The sequence below is a fragment of the Pelobates fuscus genome, chromosome 5, assembly GCF_036172605.1.
Source record: "Pelobates fuscus isolate aPelFus1 chromosome 5, aPelFus1.pri, whole genome shotgun sequence".
In the NCBI taxonomy this organism is placed as follows: domain Eukaryota; kingdom Metazoa; phylum Chordata; class Amphibia; order Anura; family Pelobatidae; genus Pelobates; species Pelobates fuscus.
Window position 1 is genome coordinate 87,629,639 of NC_086321.1, and position 13,862 is coordinate 87,643,500.

Sequence of the window (13,862 nt, forward strand, 5' to 3'; positions counted from 1 at the left end):
TGCATTTCGCCTGCTTTCTCTGCCATCAGTCAGTTCTACCCCCATTTATATGTGATGGTGTGCTCTCGAAGCTGCTGGGTAATTTGTCTGAGAGACCTTCTCCATGTCAGGGTGTGCCTGGAAATGTCTCTGTATAAAGTTAGGTGTACCCCTTCAAAGGGAACCGTGGGCGAGCCTCTTGTGGCTCCCATGAGAGCCCCCCGGTCAGAGTCCCGAATAAATTTGACAAGTATATCCCTGGGAGCCCCCTGGGGAGCTTTAGGTGCTTTGGGGAGCTGAAAACAAGAGTCCACGCCTATTTGCTTTACTTGTTTGGGTAGTAGCAGTGTGGCTATCAGCCTCCGGTAGTAATGGGGTAGTTCAGAGTCAGTGACCGATTCATGCACCCCTCAGATCCTCACGTTCCGTGCCTTTGCCTTATCCTCCATAGTAGCTATTTGTGTAGTCAGGGTGCTGCATTGCTTTTGCAGTGATCCCAGGGCTGCATCTGTGGCAGTTTGGGCTACCCCAACACTTTTAAGGTCCTCTTCCACCATCTTAACCCTTCCTGTGAGCGTGGAGATTTCCTCCCTAATCATGGCCATGTCAGCATGGAACATTGCTTGTATTTCCTTTACTAGAGCCTTTATGTCGGCCTTCGTGGCTGGAGCTGAGTCACCTAGCTCCATGTGTGTCGCGGGCTTCGCTGGTACCTTAGGTGGAGGTGAGTGGGTGGCCGTCTGGCTCTCGTCGTCTGCCGAAGTCGAGGTATAGGCCCCGGCCGGCGCCATCTTGCACGGGTCCTGCCGCATGGTCGTGAGCATAAAAGCTCCGATATCTCGGGAGCCCGAGCCGGGATCAACTTTATATTTTTTCGCCTTTTTGCCCATGATATAAGGCACACAGGAGGCGGTTGGTGGCTCGGTAAAAGTGCCGTTTTTGCTTGTATTCAGCGTTTGGGCGGATTTCCCCGAGGAGCTGCTGCAGGACGCGTCCAACTCGCTTGGGTGCTGGCTCCACCCCCCCTACATCACTATTTTATTAGCAAATATATTAACTTTACAAAACCAATGGCTGGACCCCCCATCATACACTCTTACAGGCATGCACAAACACACACACATAGACAGACAGACAGTTACACATATACACACTGCCAGACACACCCATATACATAATGACACACGGATAGATTTACACTGTCCTATGCAACCTGCCACACACATATACCCACTGCCACATACACACATGTACAGAGACCAAGTCGCACTCCCAAGTGCCTCTAGCTGAGCAGACCCCATATCAAAACTGCCTGCACTCCCTGATGGCAGCTCTTGGTATGAAAATGAGTCCCGATGCTGAAGAATAAATATATTTTCCTCATTTTTGACCTGTTTATTAGACTTTCACTTGACTATGTCATATTTGATAATCCACTGCAGATGCTGAATGGTAAATTTGCAGACCAGGGGCACACAGTAGGTACCAATCCTCCCTGGCTTGTTTACTGTACCATCTTGCAATACAATGAGGATCATGGATGCTGATCCTTTAAGAATTGCACCATAAAGTTTTGGACAGGTGTTACCACCTTACATACATAATGGGGTTGTATACCATATATTCCTGCCTAAAAAAGGCTAGTAGGGGCCCCTATTAACTGACATTTTTTGGAGAGCAGGTTGTCGAGGGAATGCCCAGTCCAAATAGCAAGTGTAGATAAGAGAGACACTTTCACTTGACACTTTCTTGGTGAACAAGTTATCATGTTACTTTGTGTTGGAGAGTGTTTACTGTGTGTGGTTTTAAAAATGTACTGTGACTTGTACTTTGATATCAAAGGCAATCACATTTCTTGCTTTTATAAGCAATGGACTGTGTTTACATATTGCTCTGGTGGAGTAAAATAATATATTATGATTGTATTCTTTCTGCAGGAAAAAACAAACAGGAAATTGTATGCATTTTTCACTAAAGTAAAGAATATTTTCTTAAAAATGTACTGTAGTTATAACTTTGGGCAAACCTATGTATCGATACTGTATCTTTATGTTGTATGAACATGACTTGGGAATTGTTTTGTAAATAATATATTAGAATTATGCTCTCAAGTGTTGATTTGTTTCCAGGCAGGTAGCTATAGCAGGATTCATGCTGTGTGCAGTCTGTGTTATATGTCTCACACTTGCCTACATACTGTCAGTGCTGGGCTCCCACTGAGCTGTTCTCATGTAGCCCTTGTTCCTGAGCTCATGGCTAAGGAAAAGTGTTTCTTCTACAGTAATATCGAATGGACTAGAAAAAAGGAGCATGTTTCTTTGAATAAGCAACGTCATATTATACCAGTACTATGTGACCACTCATAAAATGAATTAAATAAAATGAAGAGATTAAAATCACTACTCCACAGTTTTGTAGCCATATCGTTTATATATGTAATCGTTATAAAGACAGAGATCATAATTAGGTTCTATTATCAAACTAATGCCTTTGTGAGATATGACAGTGCCGCTATAACATACATTTAAAGGAAAACAAAGCATCATATATCAAAAAAAATTAAAAGGATTAACATAAGTTATAGGGGATTTTCACTGTTTTATTAGATAGTGTAATTTCCAGAAAAGTGATGGCCCCTCTTTAAATTTACAAAAATAAAAACTTGCTGAAAAGTAATGCAGGGAGCAAGCAGTTTTAAGTTTGCTCTGTGGGACTATTCTGCAGAAATTACAATAAACCCAAAAAATATGATTAGTAACTGTTTTCATGGAGAAAAAGCAGATCTCTAACATATACTAATGATGAAAAATGTTAATATGTTTTTAAACTGGCACGTGACCAGGGCCCGATTAAGAGCCCAGTGGGCCTGGTGCTGATAATTATGAGGGGCCTAAGTACAGAATCTTATCGACTAAAAACACTAAAACAGTCATACCTCTCAAGCATTATGTATCTGGTGGAGATGTTGCCGGAGGGAAACTAATAGGATGCAGCTATAAAAAAACTCAGATTCTCTTAAAATATGCTAATCTCTCTCTAATTCATGCTTTCATCTTTCAAGTAAATCCATACCCTGTGTCTGCCCAAAGAATTGGAAGGCTAGCCTAGCATGAATGCATGTCAGGCTGCCTGCCTATCATGCATGCTGGCCAACAGCACCCTGAGCTTGACATAAATGCGTCTAATGATGCGCTCACTCCATGCTTTCTAAGTACTGTCCCCTAGCACTCACATGTCCACATGTCTCCTTACCTTCTTACTAGCAGACAGAAGCTGGCTCCACTGAGCTAACCAGGGCGATAAACATCTGCTCTCATTGGCTGAGAATACCAGCCCGGTGCTGTCAGCCAATGAGCGAGGCCCTGTATCAAACTAGAAGCTTGATGCAGTTCTGGAATCTGGGGACCTGGGTAAGTAATCAAACCATTCTGTTAATGGTGTGAAAAAGTATTCTGGCAGACTGCTATTGTAGCATTCAAAATCTTACCATATAACCGTTTCATGGTTGCTAGAATACAGTGGTGCCGTTTACAGTTCCTCTGCAGGAATGAATGCTATCCAGTATTTTACAGTTTATTCGGATACAGAGCTTTCCTTAATACAGGGAAAGGTCCCTGCTGCCCAGAGCTCGAACACAGAGGTACACAGCTGCTGCTAGTTGTTCACTCACTGCTATTTATTTTATTTTTCTGTCCCTTGCCACCAAATCTTTCTGCTGTGAAGCACTCTGCATAGACACACATCTGCAAACACATCTATGAGAAAACAGCATAAACAGCTCGGCTCAATTAAAGCATATTCTCAGATGTATTTTTCCACTCGTCATTTGTAACAAGATTTTAAGACCACTGGCAACTTCTACTCTGCTGAACTACAACTTCCATGATTCTCTAAACTTCTATTGCATTCAAAGATTTCTGGGAGTTGTAGTCTATTAACATATGGGAGGGGAGCGGGCAGAGTTTGAGATCCCTGGCCTATTGTGTGAAGCAGTGGCGTACACACAACCCATGTGGCCCCGGTGCGAAAACTGATCCGTGGGCCCCCCCCGCGCGCGCGCGCTTACTCTGCGCGGGCTGGGGCCGCAACACATGGCGGCGGGCACCTGGTTGCAGGGCTGCGACCCCTGTGACCACGGTATGTACGCAAGTGCATTCATAAACACATACACTTAAAGGACCACTACAGACACCCAGATCACATCGGCTCAATTAAGTGGTCTGGGTGTCAGGTCTCTCTAGTTTTAACCCTGCAGCTGAAAACATAGCAGTTTCAGAGAAACTGCTATGTTTCACTGAGGGTTAATCCAGCCTCTAGTGGCTGTCTCATTGACAGCCGCTAGAGGATTTTCTGCGATTCTCATTGTGAAAATCACAGTGAAAAGACGCTGAACGTCCATAGGAAAGCATTGAGTAATGCTTTCCTATGGGCGGTTTGAATGCGCGCGTGGCTCTTGCCACGCATGCGCATTCGGAGCTGAGAGGCGGATTGGGGCGGAGAGATCCCCAGCGCCAAGGGAGTCCGGCGCTGGAGAAAGGTAAGTGCTTAAGACACACACGCACACATTAACTGACAGACACACACACAGTTACAGACATACATACACACTCAGTGACAAACATACATACACACTCACTAACAGACGCACACAGACACACACTCTAACACTAACACGCACACTCTAACACACACACACACTAACACACACACACACACACTAACACACACACTCTAACACTAACACACACACACACACACACTCTAACACTAACACACACACACTCACTAACACACACACACTAACACACACACACTCACTAACATACACTCACACTAAAATACACTCACACTAACACACACTCACTAACATACACTCACACTAAGATACACTCACACTAACATACACTCACTAACATACACTCACTAACATACACTCACACACACATGTTTTTTTATTTTATTTATTTAATCCCCCCAGCCTCTTTACCTGTGGGAGAGCTGAGGGGATTCCCTGGGGTCCAGTGGTGTCACCCAGCTGGCTGGTCCTGCGGGCGCGCGAGGGAGCACTCTCCCCTGGGTGCTTCCTCTTCAGCTCCCTTGCGCACCGCGTACTGATACCGGAGCCAGAAGATGACGGCTCCGGTATCAGTGTGGTGCGCGAGGGAGCTGAAGAGGGAGCACCCAGGGGAGAGTGCTCCCTCGCGCGCCCGCCAGCCTGGTGACAGCAGGGCCAGCCTTGGGGGGCCCTGAGGTGGCCGGCTCTTGGGCCCCCCAGGAGAAGAGGCTGGCCCTGTGGGTACATACCTGGGTCGCAGGTATGTACGCCACTGGTGTGAAGCAATTTACACTATACAGCTGATTCAAACTGAGCTCACAGCTAGGCAGAGGTGGGGATGGGGTGAACTAGAGGAGAGCACATCTTCTAATATGCTAATGTATAGCAGGTATAGTAAACTCCATATTTTATCATATTCCTGTTAATAGGGCTGCTGTCCTAATACAGTGGATACTCGGAAGTCGAACATTCCCGTTCTCGAACAATTCGGAAGTCGAACTAAAATTTTGCGTAAAAAATTTCTTGTTACGCAAATGATCCTCGGTACACGAACACATCACGCGGCATTCACAGAGGGACACAAGTGTGGGGAAGCATGGGATAAAAGTGAGATGAGGAAATATGGGCAGATGGACTATGTAAAGGGATAGAGGAAAATATAGGGAGAGGAAAACCAGAGGCCAGAGGGACACAAGTAAAGGGTGAAGGGATATGGACAGAATTATTATGCAAGGAGAAAGGAAAATATGAGGAGAAGGATATCAGAGGACAAAGGGACACGAGTAAGGGAAGAGGGACTATGGAAATAAGGATACAAGCAGAGGAAAGAAGGGGTATCAGATATTTTTAACCTAATACAGCCATTTTATATGCTTTTGTATGAAATGCCAGAAGAACAGTTACCTATCCCCATCCATGTAATTGTGGGGGTCTGGAACAATGTTAAACATTTATATTAATTCCTACGGGTCAACTCGAACAGCCTTCTGGAATGGATTAAGTTTGAGTTCCGAGGTTCCACTGTACCAATATATAACAGATAACCGAGTTCAGATGGAAATTGATGCTTGAAGTATGTTTGGACATTACTTAAAGGGACACTATAGTCACCAGAACAACTACAGCTTATTGTATTTGTTTTGGTGAGTATAATCACTCCCTTCAGGCTTTTTGCAGTAAACACTGAGTTTTCAGAGAAAATGCAGTGTTTACATTACAGCCTAGTGATAACTCCACCGGCCACACCTTAGATGGCTACTAGGGGTGCTTCCTGGGGCAATGTTGCATACTGTACAGCACTGAGATTCAGTGTTGCTACCCTCTGCATGGAGACACTGAACTTCTGTCATAGGGATGCTTTAATTCAATACATCTCTATTAGGAAATGCTGATTGACCAGGACTGTGTTTGCATCTGCCCTCTAGCCCGCCTCCTTGGCTGAGATCATTGGCAGAATGGACAATCTCAGCCAATCCAATGCTTTCCTATCGGAAAGTATTGTGATTGGCTGATATCATCAATTCTGATGATGTCAACCAAGGGGGTAGATCAGGGGATAAGCCAGCACCAGCAGGCTGGAATAACAATATATTTATTATATTTAGGGTAAGGGGGGGGAGGGGGAGGAGTATCGCAATGGTATCTCGTAGTGTGTGTCTATGAATGCATGTAAGTTTATGTCTATGGATTTCTTCTAGTGCATGTTGTAGTGGTTATGGTGCTTAGAGAGTACATTAAAACTCTACTTATGGAACTATAGACCCCAACACTGGAATAGAGAAAGTACTTACCTTAGCAAGAGCACTATTTATGAAATGTACTACTGAAATTTGTAAGAATTTACTGACTGCACTATGACGCCCATTGTAGCTGAAAATGCAATTACTAGCAATGCCCTTGAACTGCAATCTTAATTCAGGAAGAGTACGGATTTCTTAAATTATCTCACAATTCCAACAATTTTACTCTGATTTCATCCTTTGTACAATGAGAGTAACCAGTTGCACTTTGATGGTTTATATGATGTGGCTACGTGCCTGTCAGATCCTGAACAGAATTACCTATTTTTTCAATCCCCTGCAGGGTGCTACCATGTGTTCTAATGCAACCTCTATGTCTGCCAATCTAGTGGCCATCTTTGAGAAGTAATTAGTTCACTTCTCTGATAAGTGCAAAACACATGTATCAATTTAATTTCAGTATGCTGAAAATCAGCCTTGATAATGCTTTACTCACCCCGGAGAAGGAAATTGATGTTTTACTCCGCAGCTAAAGTAAAACTGTAATCGATTTTTATACTCCTGGGCAATGCTTTCCCCTTGTTATGTGCAGTCCGAAAAGATATTTTTTTTTACCCACATTCTGTGGAGCACCGGTGAGTTTTCACCATAATGACCTCCTTCCTAAAGGATCCAGTGCCGCCATTAGCTCGCCTTCATGGGTGGCAACCTGCTTCGGTGGACAGTCTCCATTTGGAGATCCTAGTAAGGCTTCCCCACGCTTGGCATGGCTCCTATAGTAAGACTTTACATTAAAGAACCACTATAGTGCCAGGAAAACAAACTTGTTTTCCTGGCACTATAGTGTTAATAGGTCCCCCCACCCTCAGGGTTCCCTTCACCGCTGGGCTCAAGATGGGTTGGGGTTAAACACTTACCTTTCTCCAGTGCCGGGCTCCCTCGGCGCTGGGGACTCTCCTCCCTCTTCCTACATCATCCGCCGAATGCGCATGCGCTGCAAAAGAGCCGCGCGCGCATTCAATCAGTCCTTAGGAAAGCATTTCTCAATGCTTTCCTATGGACAGCAGTGTCTTCTCACTTTGAAATTCACAGTGAGAAGCACGGAAGCGCCTCTAGCGGCTGTCAATGAGACAGCCACTAGAGGCTGGATTAACCCTAATGTAAACATAGCAGTTTCTCTGAAACTGCTATGTTTACAGCTGCAGGGTTAACCCTAGATTGACCTGGCACCCAGACCACTTCATTGAGCTGAAGTGGTCTGGGTGCCTATAGTGGTCCTTTAGACATGTCGCTGATACCAATGACATGCACAGGACACACTTGATATGCAGAATTTGAAGCTGGACATAAGAACAGCTTACAGACTGCCTGTAGACGTGTACTAAGGCAGACAGACATAGAATTTACACAAATATATACAATTGCTAGTGATATAGCTTGCACAATGTATAGATGAAATTGGAAGAGGATCTCAATTATGGTAAGTGTAAACTGCCATGACACCTACCCTTTAAGTTCTGAATGGAGCACACATGGGGGGATTTGAGGTAGTGGACCCAAGAAGGGTATGGAGGGAGCACACAAGGAGAGCATGGAAGTGGCACATAAAAAGGACATGTTACGGGGTAACAAGTGGCCATAGATTATGGATACACAAGCGTAGCAAGGAGAAGGACACACAGTGTAGCTTCTGTTAGTTTGTGTATTTTTGTATTTTAAAGAGCAAAACAGGTTACCAAGTACTGTGGTGGAATCTCGGTAAAAATAAATTTAGTAGGCCGAGATTACCACGTGGCATGTGTACGTGCATATGCTGACGTATCGATCAGTTGGTTGCACGAGGCAAGATACGATCAGTAGTGTACGGAGCATGTGCAAGAATACAGGATGTAGTATTCCCCTCCTCCATTGTGCTGGACAAGCCATGCGGTCAAGCAGGAAGTTAATTCTTATTTGTATTGATTGGTCAAGAGAATGTGCGGGTGGAGCTTAATATGGGAGGAGTTATGTGCCTATATAAGGAGCCTGCACTATTGTCCGGGGCTCAGAACTTGTTGTATTTTGGTGACATTAGTCCCTCTGAGTCCCGATCGGTGATCCAATAAAGAATCTCTTCCTTCCTGAAGAAACCTGTGTCCATCTCTCTGTGCTTGGCTTCCGTCAGTTTCTCCGGTATCAGTACTGAACTACAAACTTTTGCTAGCCAATCATATATGGGAATACAAATACAAAAAGAGAAGTCCTGCGCTTAAGCAGCAAGGACTACAACACACATCAGCCCCAATATATAGTAAAAACCAAAGAAAAGAAAAACGTTACCTGCGCTTTCTCCTTAATCCCTATGTATATTTAGACAAATGGAGGTCATTTAGTTGCTCCAATGGCCATTGGAGGGAATGCCCGCCTGCCAACGTCAAGGCAGACCCCCCTAAGCGGGTCCTAACACTGACCCTTCAGCCTGCTTCCTTGAGCTTCTATTAAGGGTTAATAAGTAAAGGTGTGTATATAAAAAATACCCCTTTCTGTCTCATTAGAGATATCTTTGCCAGAAGCTCAAGGAAGCAGGTTGAAGGGTCAGTGTTAGGACCCGCTTAGGGGGGTCTGCCTTGACGTTGGCAGGCGGGCATTCCCTCCAGTGGCCATTGGAGCAACTAAATGACCTCCATTTGTCTAAATATACATAGGGATTAAGGAGAAAGCGCAGGTAACGTTTTTCTTTTCTTTAATCATATATGGGATATGCTCACCTCTCCCTTTGGAAGTAATCAAATGACTCTAATTGACTGAGATGTCTTAGCACTTCCTGGTTTGTTAAGCACTAAACACAGGCAGTGTATTTTTTATTTATTCTTTGCATGTTTTTGATTTCACGTTAATTTCAATGTTTTTTTAAAAACTCTTTGGCAATCAAAAGGTGACAGTGTTTAACAACCAGAACTCACTCAACAGTTTTCCTGCACAAGTGGGACTTTATAAATGAAAAACAAAAGCCTGAGTTTTTATGCAATGCTTTTATTCTGTAATATATCCTCATAGTTCTACATTATATATATATATATATATATATATATATATATATACAGATATAGTAGCACTCACCCTTTCAAGGAATATATATGTAGGAAAGTATGCCCTGGTGTGGTAAGTAGAAAAGAAATGCACTCTATGGTCTTTGAAAGAAATCACTGGTATTTAATATCCAATTACATAAATACGATCGACGTTTCGACCTCTTCAGGTCTTCCTCAAGATCAATTTACAAACATATATGACAAAAATATATAGGGGAAATAGGGGAGTTACTCACCAATCATACAGTGTTCACCGGTTTCCAATTGCCCGAACCCGGGAGTGTGCGTAAGGCGTCACATGACTCCTAAATATATATATTTACTTTGTTTGCCTAAGAAATTACAGTACTTAAACATTTTATCCCGTTGATATCTGCCCCATCAAGACTCCATTAAATGAATGCAGATTTTTCAGATCGATGTTGGAGGGGTTGTGGTGACATGGGTGCATAATCTCATATATGGTGGCACTATGTAAAGCTCCTGGGTTCTGGCATGGGATCCATTCATTGATAAAGAAGATAGACCTGTCACTTATAACATTTTATCCTGATTATTTAAACGTTTCTCTAACACAACAAAGAATGGTAGATAGAGTGATGGCAGGCCACATTCTTATGGCAGCCATGCCGCTCATGACATGTTATTGGAAGTCAGCAAACCCCCATCTATGAGAGAAGTGCTGCTTTTAGCACTTGATAACAAAAAGTAGGAGTTGGCCTTGCAGCAACCTTCACTATAAAAGATTAATTTGCAACTTTATTGGGACAATGGAAAGGTGAAGTGAGAAACGTTTCTTCTGTAAACAGCTCCACATGCCCCACAGCACAATAAGTATCAATTTAAAGATATAAACGTATGGTTTTAATATACTCTGTACGACTGTACCACATATTATTTTGTCTAACTTTAAAAATTGCATTTCATGTATCTATGGATGGAACCCCCTCGTCCTCTTTTATTTATTTTTTATTATTCATAAATCCTTTGTATATTATTGTTTCTCTTTCATATTGGAACTATTATGATTTTCGAAAATTGTTTAATAAAAATAATTTGAAAAGAGGCCATGGAGTAAGTCTGGGTAATGCCAAGTGATCTACTATGAGCCATTCTCTAGGTCCCTTTGAGAGTTCTTTGTGGATTATTTGCTGCTGTTGAAAGGACAGCAAAAGAGAGCAGCAGGCTTGGGGACCTATATTTTTATGTTAAGTAAGAGGATGAAGAAAGTTAAAAAAATTATTACGTATTTGCAACTTCGCCCCCCCAAACAACACCCGCATCACAGTCCCTAGGTGTCAAATAGCCATTCTTTCTGATATCTAGAAATGTATTTGTGAGTGCTATTTAAATGGGGTGTTCAGAAATAATACCGTTTCAAATACATAGGCAAATTGCACTGATTGTATCTGTCTTTGTTTATATAGGTAGCCTATCCCAGAAAAAGAATGAAAGCACTTCCTTATACCTGTTCTTCTGTCTTCTGCAACCCAAAATGAAAACAAGATTCTCGGAACGGACGTGACTATCGCTACTCACGTACAACTTCCTCCCACTAACAGAGTTAAGCTGCACACATCTTACTATGTCTACAGTCTGTAGACATTATTAGCAATGCTAATAAATTATCTGAGGGTCTTTTAAAGTGCAATAATTTTCAATGAAATCACTGCCTTGCGCCGTTGCAGGTCAGACCGATTTTCCTTTACAATACAGACCATTAAGTGGAGGAGGCATTGTAAGCTGAAATGTATTTGTTGCCGAGATGATCTGCAATGCATAGCTGTATTCCTCGGCCATTGTAGGAAATGCATTCAAGCCTCACACTTCAAAAGGCAGCTTGGCTCCATCAGGATTTCCATAGCAACCCATACATGTCAAATGGGTTCTCATAGTGTTTATTATGCTAGAAGCTACTATGAGAACACAGTATATATCCTACAATAAGGGATAGTGGGGGCCATTGTTCGGTAATAAACTCCAACATGGTACTTTTACAATGGGGGGTCCTAAATCTGCATTGTAATGCAAATAAAATGTATTTTGGATAATCACTACATCTCATATAGTGCATGTCTACAAAAGAACATCAATTAGAGTATTTATTGAAAAAACACAACATACCATGCTTTACCATAAGGAGGTATGCACCAATAAATTCTGTACAAAACATTACCCACTTACATAATGATTAGCAGCGCAATGTGAAGTGAGATTTCCAAGACTCTATATCCCATTAGGGATGTATTTATATTTTGTTTGCAATCTAAGTGCACGTTTTAAACAAAGACTTGAACAAAAACAAAAATGTAAAAAGCATGTGCAAATGTGAATAGTGCAATACATGCGTAATACTTACAATCTATCACACTAATTAATCCGTTAGCCTAGGAAGGTACATTGAGATCGCAATAGATTTTAAAGCATTGCCCTAGAGCCAAACTGTTATTATTTCCTAGCCTAATGGTACACATGTTATGGACCTTGGAATGAAGTCAAGGTTTAGATGGATTGGCCGTGGAAAAAACCTGGGATCCTCACGTTAATACGTCACTTAAACCTTTTTTTTTTTTGTTAGTAATTTCTTAATAACGTTGACTTTAGTCACAGAGAGACGTAGGTAACTCAGGGTTAAGTGGCTGTAATGAAAATATCCTACATACAAGTTTCATTGTGTTTTCATTAATGCCTCTCTAATTGGATGGCTTATCTGAAAGAGTTATCAGCTAGGCTCCTAATAAATACTACACGATGTTAATTAACTCTTTGCATGGAGACGGAAAGCATTGAACACATGTCCCCTTCTAAACACATCTGGTATTAACGAAGAAACAAAAAAAAATACATCTCGCATACAAAAAAAATTAGAGTCGAAACAAACAGCTCACTTACCTTTATGCTGATCGAACACAGACGAATTGCTAAAATCCATTGTGTTCTTTTAAAAATCTATTTGCAGAGGGAATGGATAAATGTCATCTGGTTAGTTCCAAGAAATAGATCTGGCAATTTACAGGAAACAGTACATGTGCTTACAGCTGTCGCATAGTCTTTATAGGAGAATAGGAAAAAGCCTTATGGATGCAGCTGGATGTTACCACCGATAAACAGAGCCCCTGTACGCATTTTGAAGTGAGCTTGCTTCATTGTCACTTAATCACTAAACCTATTCACGCACATCTATAGTAGGGCTGAACACTAGTGAGTGAATCATGCCTTCAGCTAGAGCTGGGAAAGAGGCAATGCAGCTCGTCAGGACCACAAGGCAAAATGCTGCTTAAAGCAAATAGAGATCTCAATGGATGAATGATTACAGCCACAAAGCAGCAGACAGAGCATGTGCGGAGCAGACTATGCAGCGCTGATACTAATGCACTGATACAAAACACATTAAAGTGATACGTGCAGGATTCTAAAGCAGTTAAGTTAGCATGAGTTTACATTTTTTTTCTCATTTTTATTAGAAACATAGAACGTGACAGCAGATAAGAACCATTCGGCCCATCTAGTCTGCCCAATTTTCTAAATACTTTCATTAGTCCCTGGCCTTTTCTTAAGTCTAGGATAGCCTTATGCATATCCCACGCCTGCTTAAACTCGTCACTGTATTGACCTCTACCACTTTAGATGGAAGGCTATTCCATGCGTCCACTACCCTCTCAGTAAAGTAATACTTCCTGAAATTATTTTTAAACCTTTGCCCCTCTAATTTAAGACTATGTCCTCTTTTTGTGGTAGTTTTTCTTCTTTTAAATATAGTCTCCTCTTTTGCTGTGTTGATTCCCTTTATGTATCTAAATGTTTCTATCATATCTCCCCTGTCTCGTCTTTCCTCCAAACTATACATGTTCAGATCCTTTAACCTTTCCTTGGGGGGGGGGCGTGTACTGACCGCGCATGTGAACAGACGTGCAATACCGGAGCTCTCCCGGCCAGGGGCAACAAACCGGCTGTCACAGCAAAACAAACCACGCAAATTGTGCGAAACGCAAACCTTTCCTTGTACATTTTATTTAG

At 42.3% G+C, this 13,862-nt stretch overlaps 1 protein-coding gene across 1 annotated transcript in view; it reads right to left on the bottom strand.

Moving 5' to 3' along the window:
- Positions 1–13,131, bottom strand: part of ANKRD55 (ankyrin repeat domain 55) — a 121,097-nt gene extending 107,966 nt beyond the window's left edge. The window contains exon 1 of the mRNA XM_063456902.1: positions 12,738–13,131. Coding sequence (XP_063312972.1) covers positions 12,738–12,777 — 40 coding nt within the window. The 5' untranslated portion in view covers positions 12,778–13,131. The remainder of the gene's footprint in view (positions 1–12,737) is intronic.
- Between the last annotated feature and the right edge of the window lie 731 nt (positions 13,132–13,862).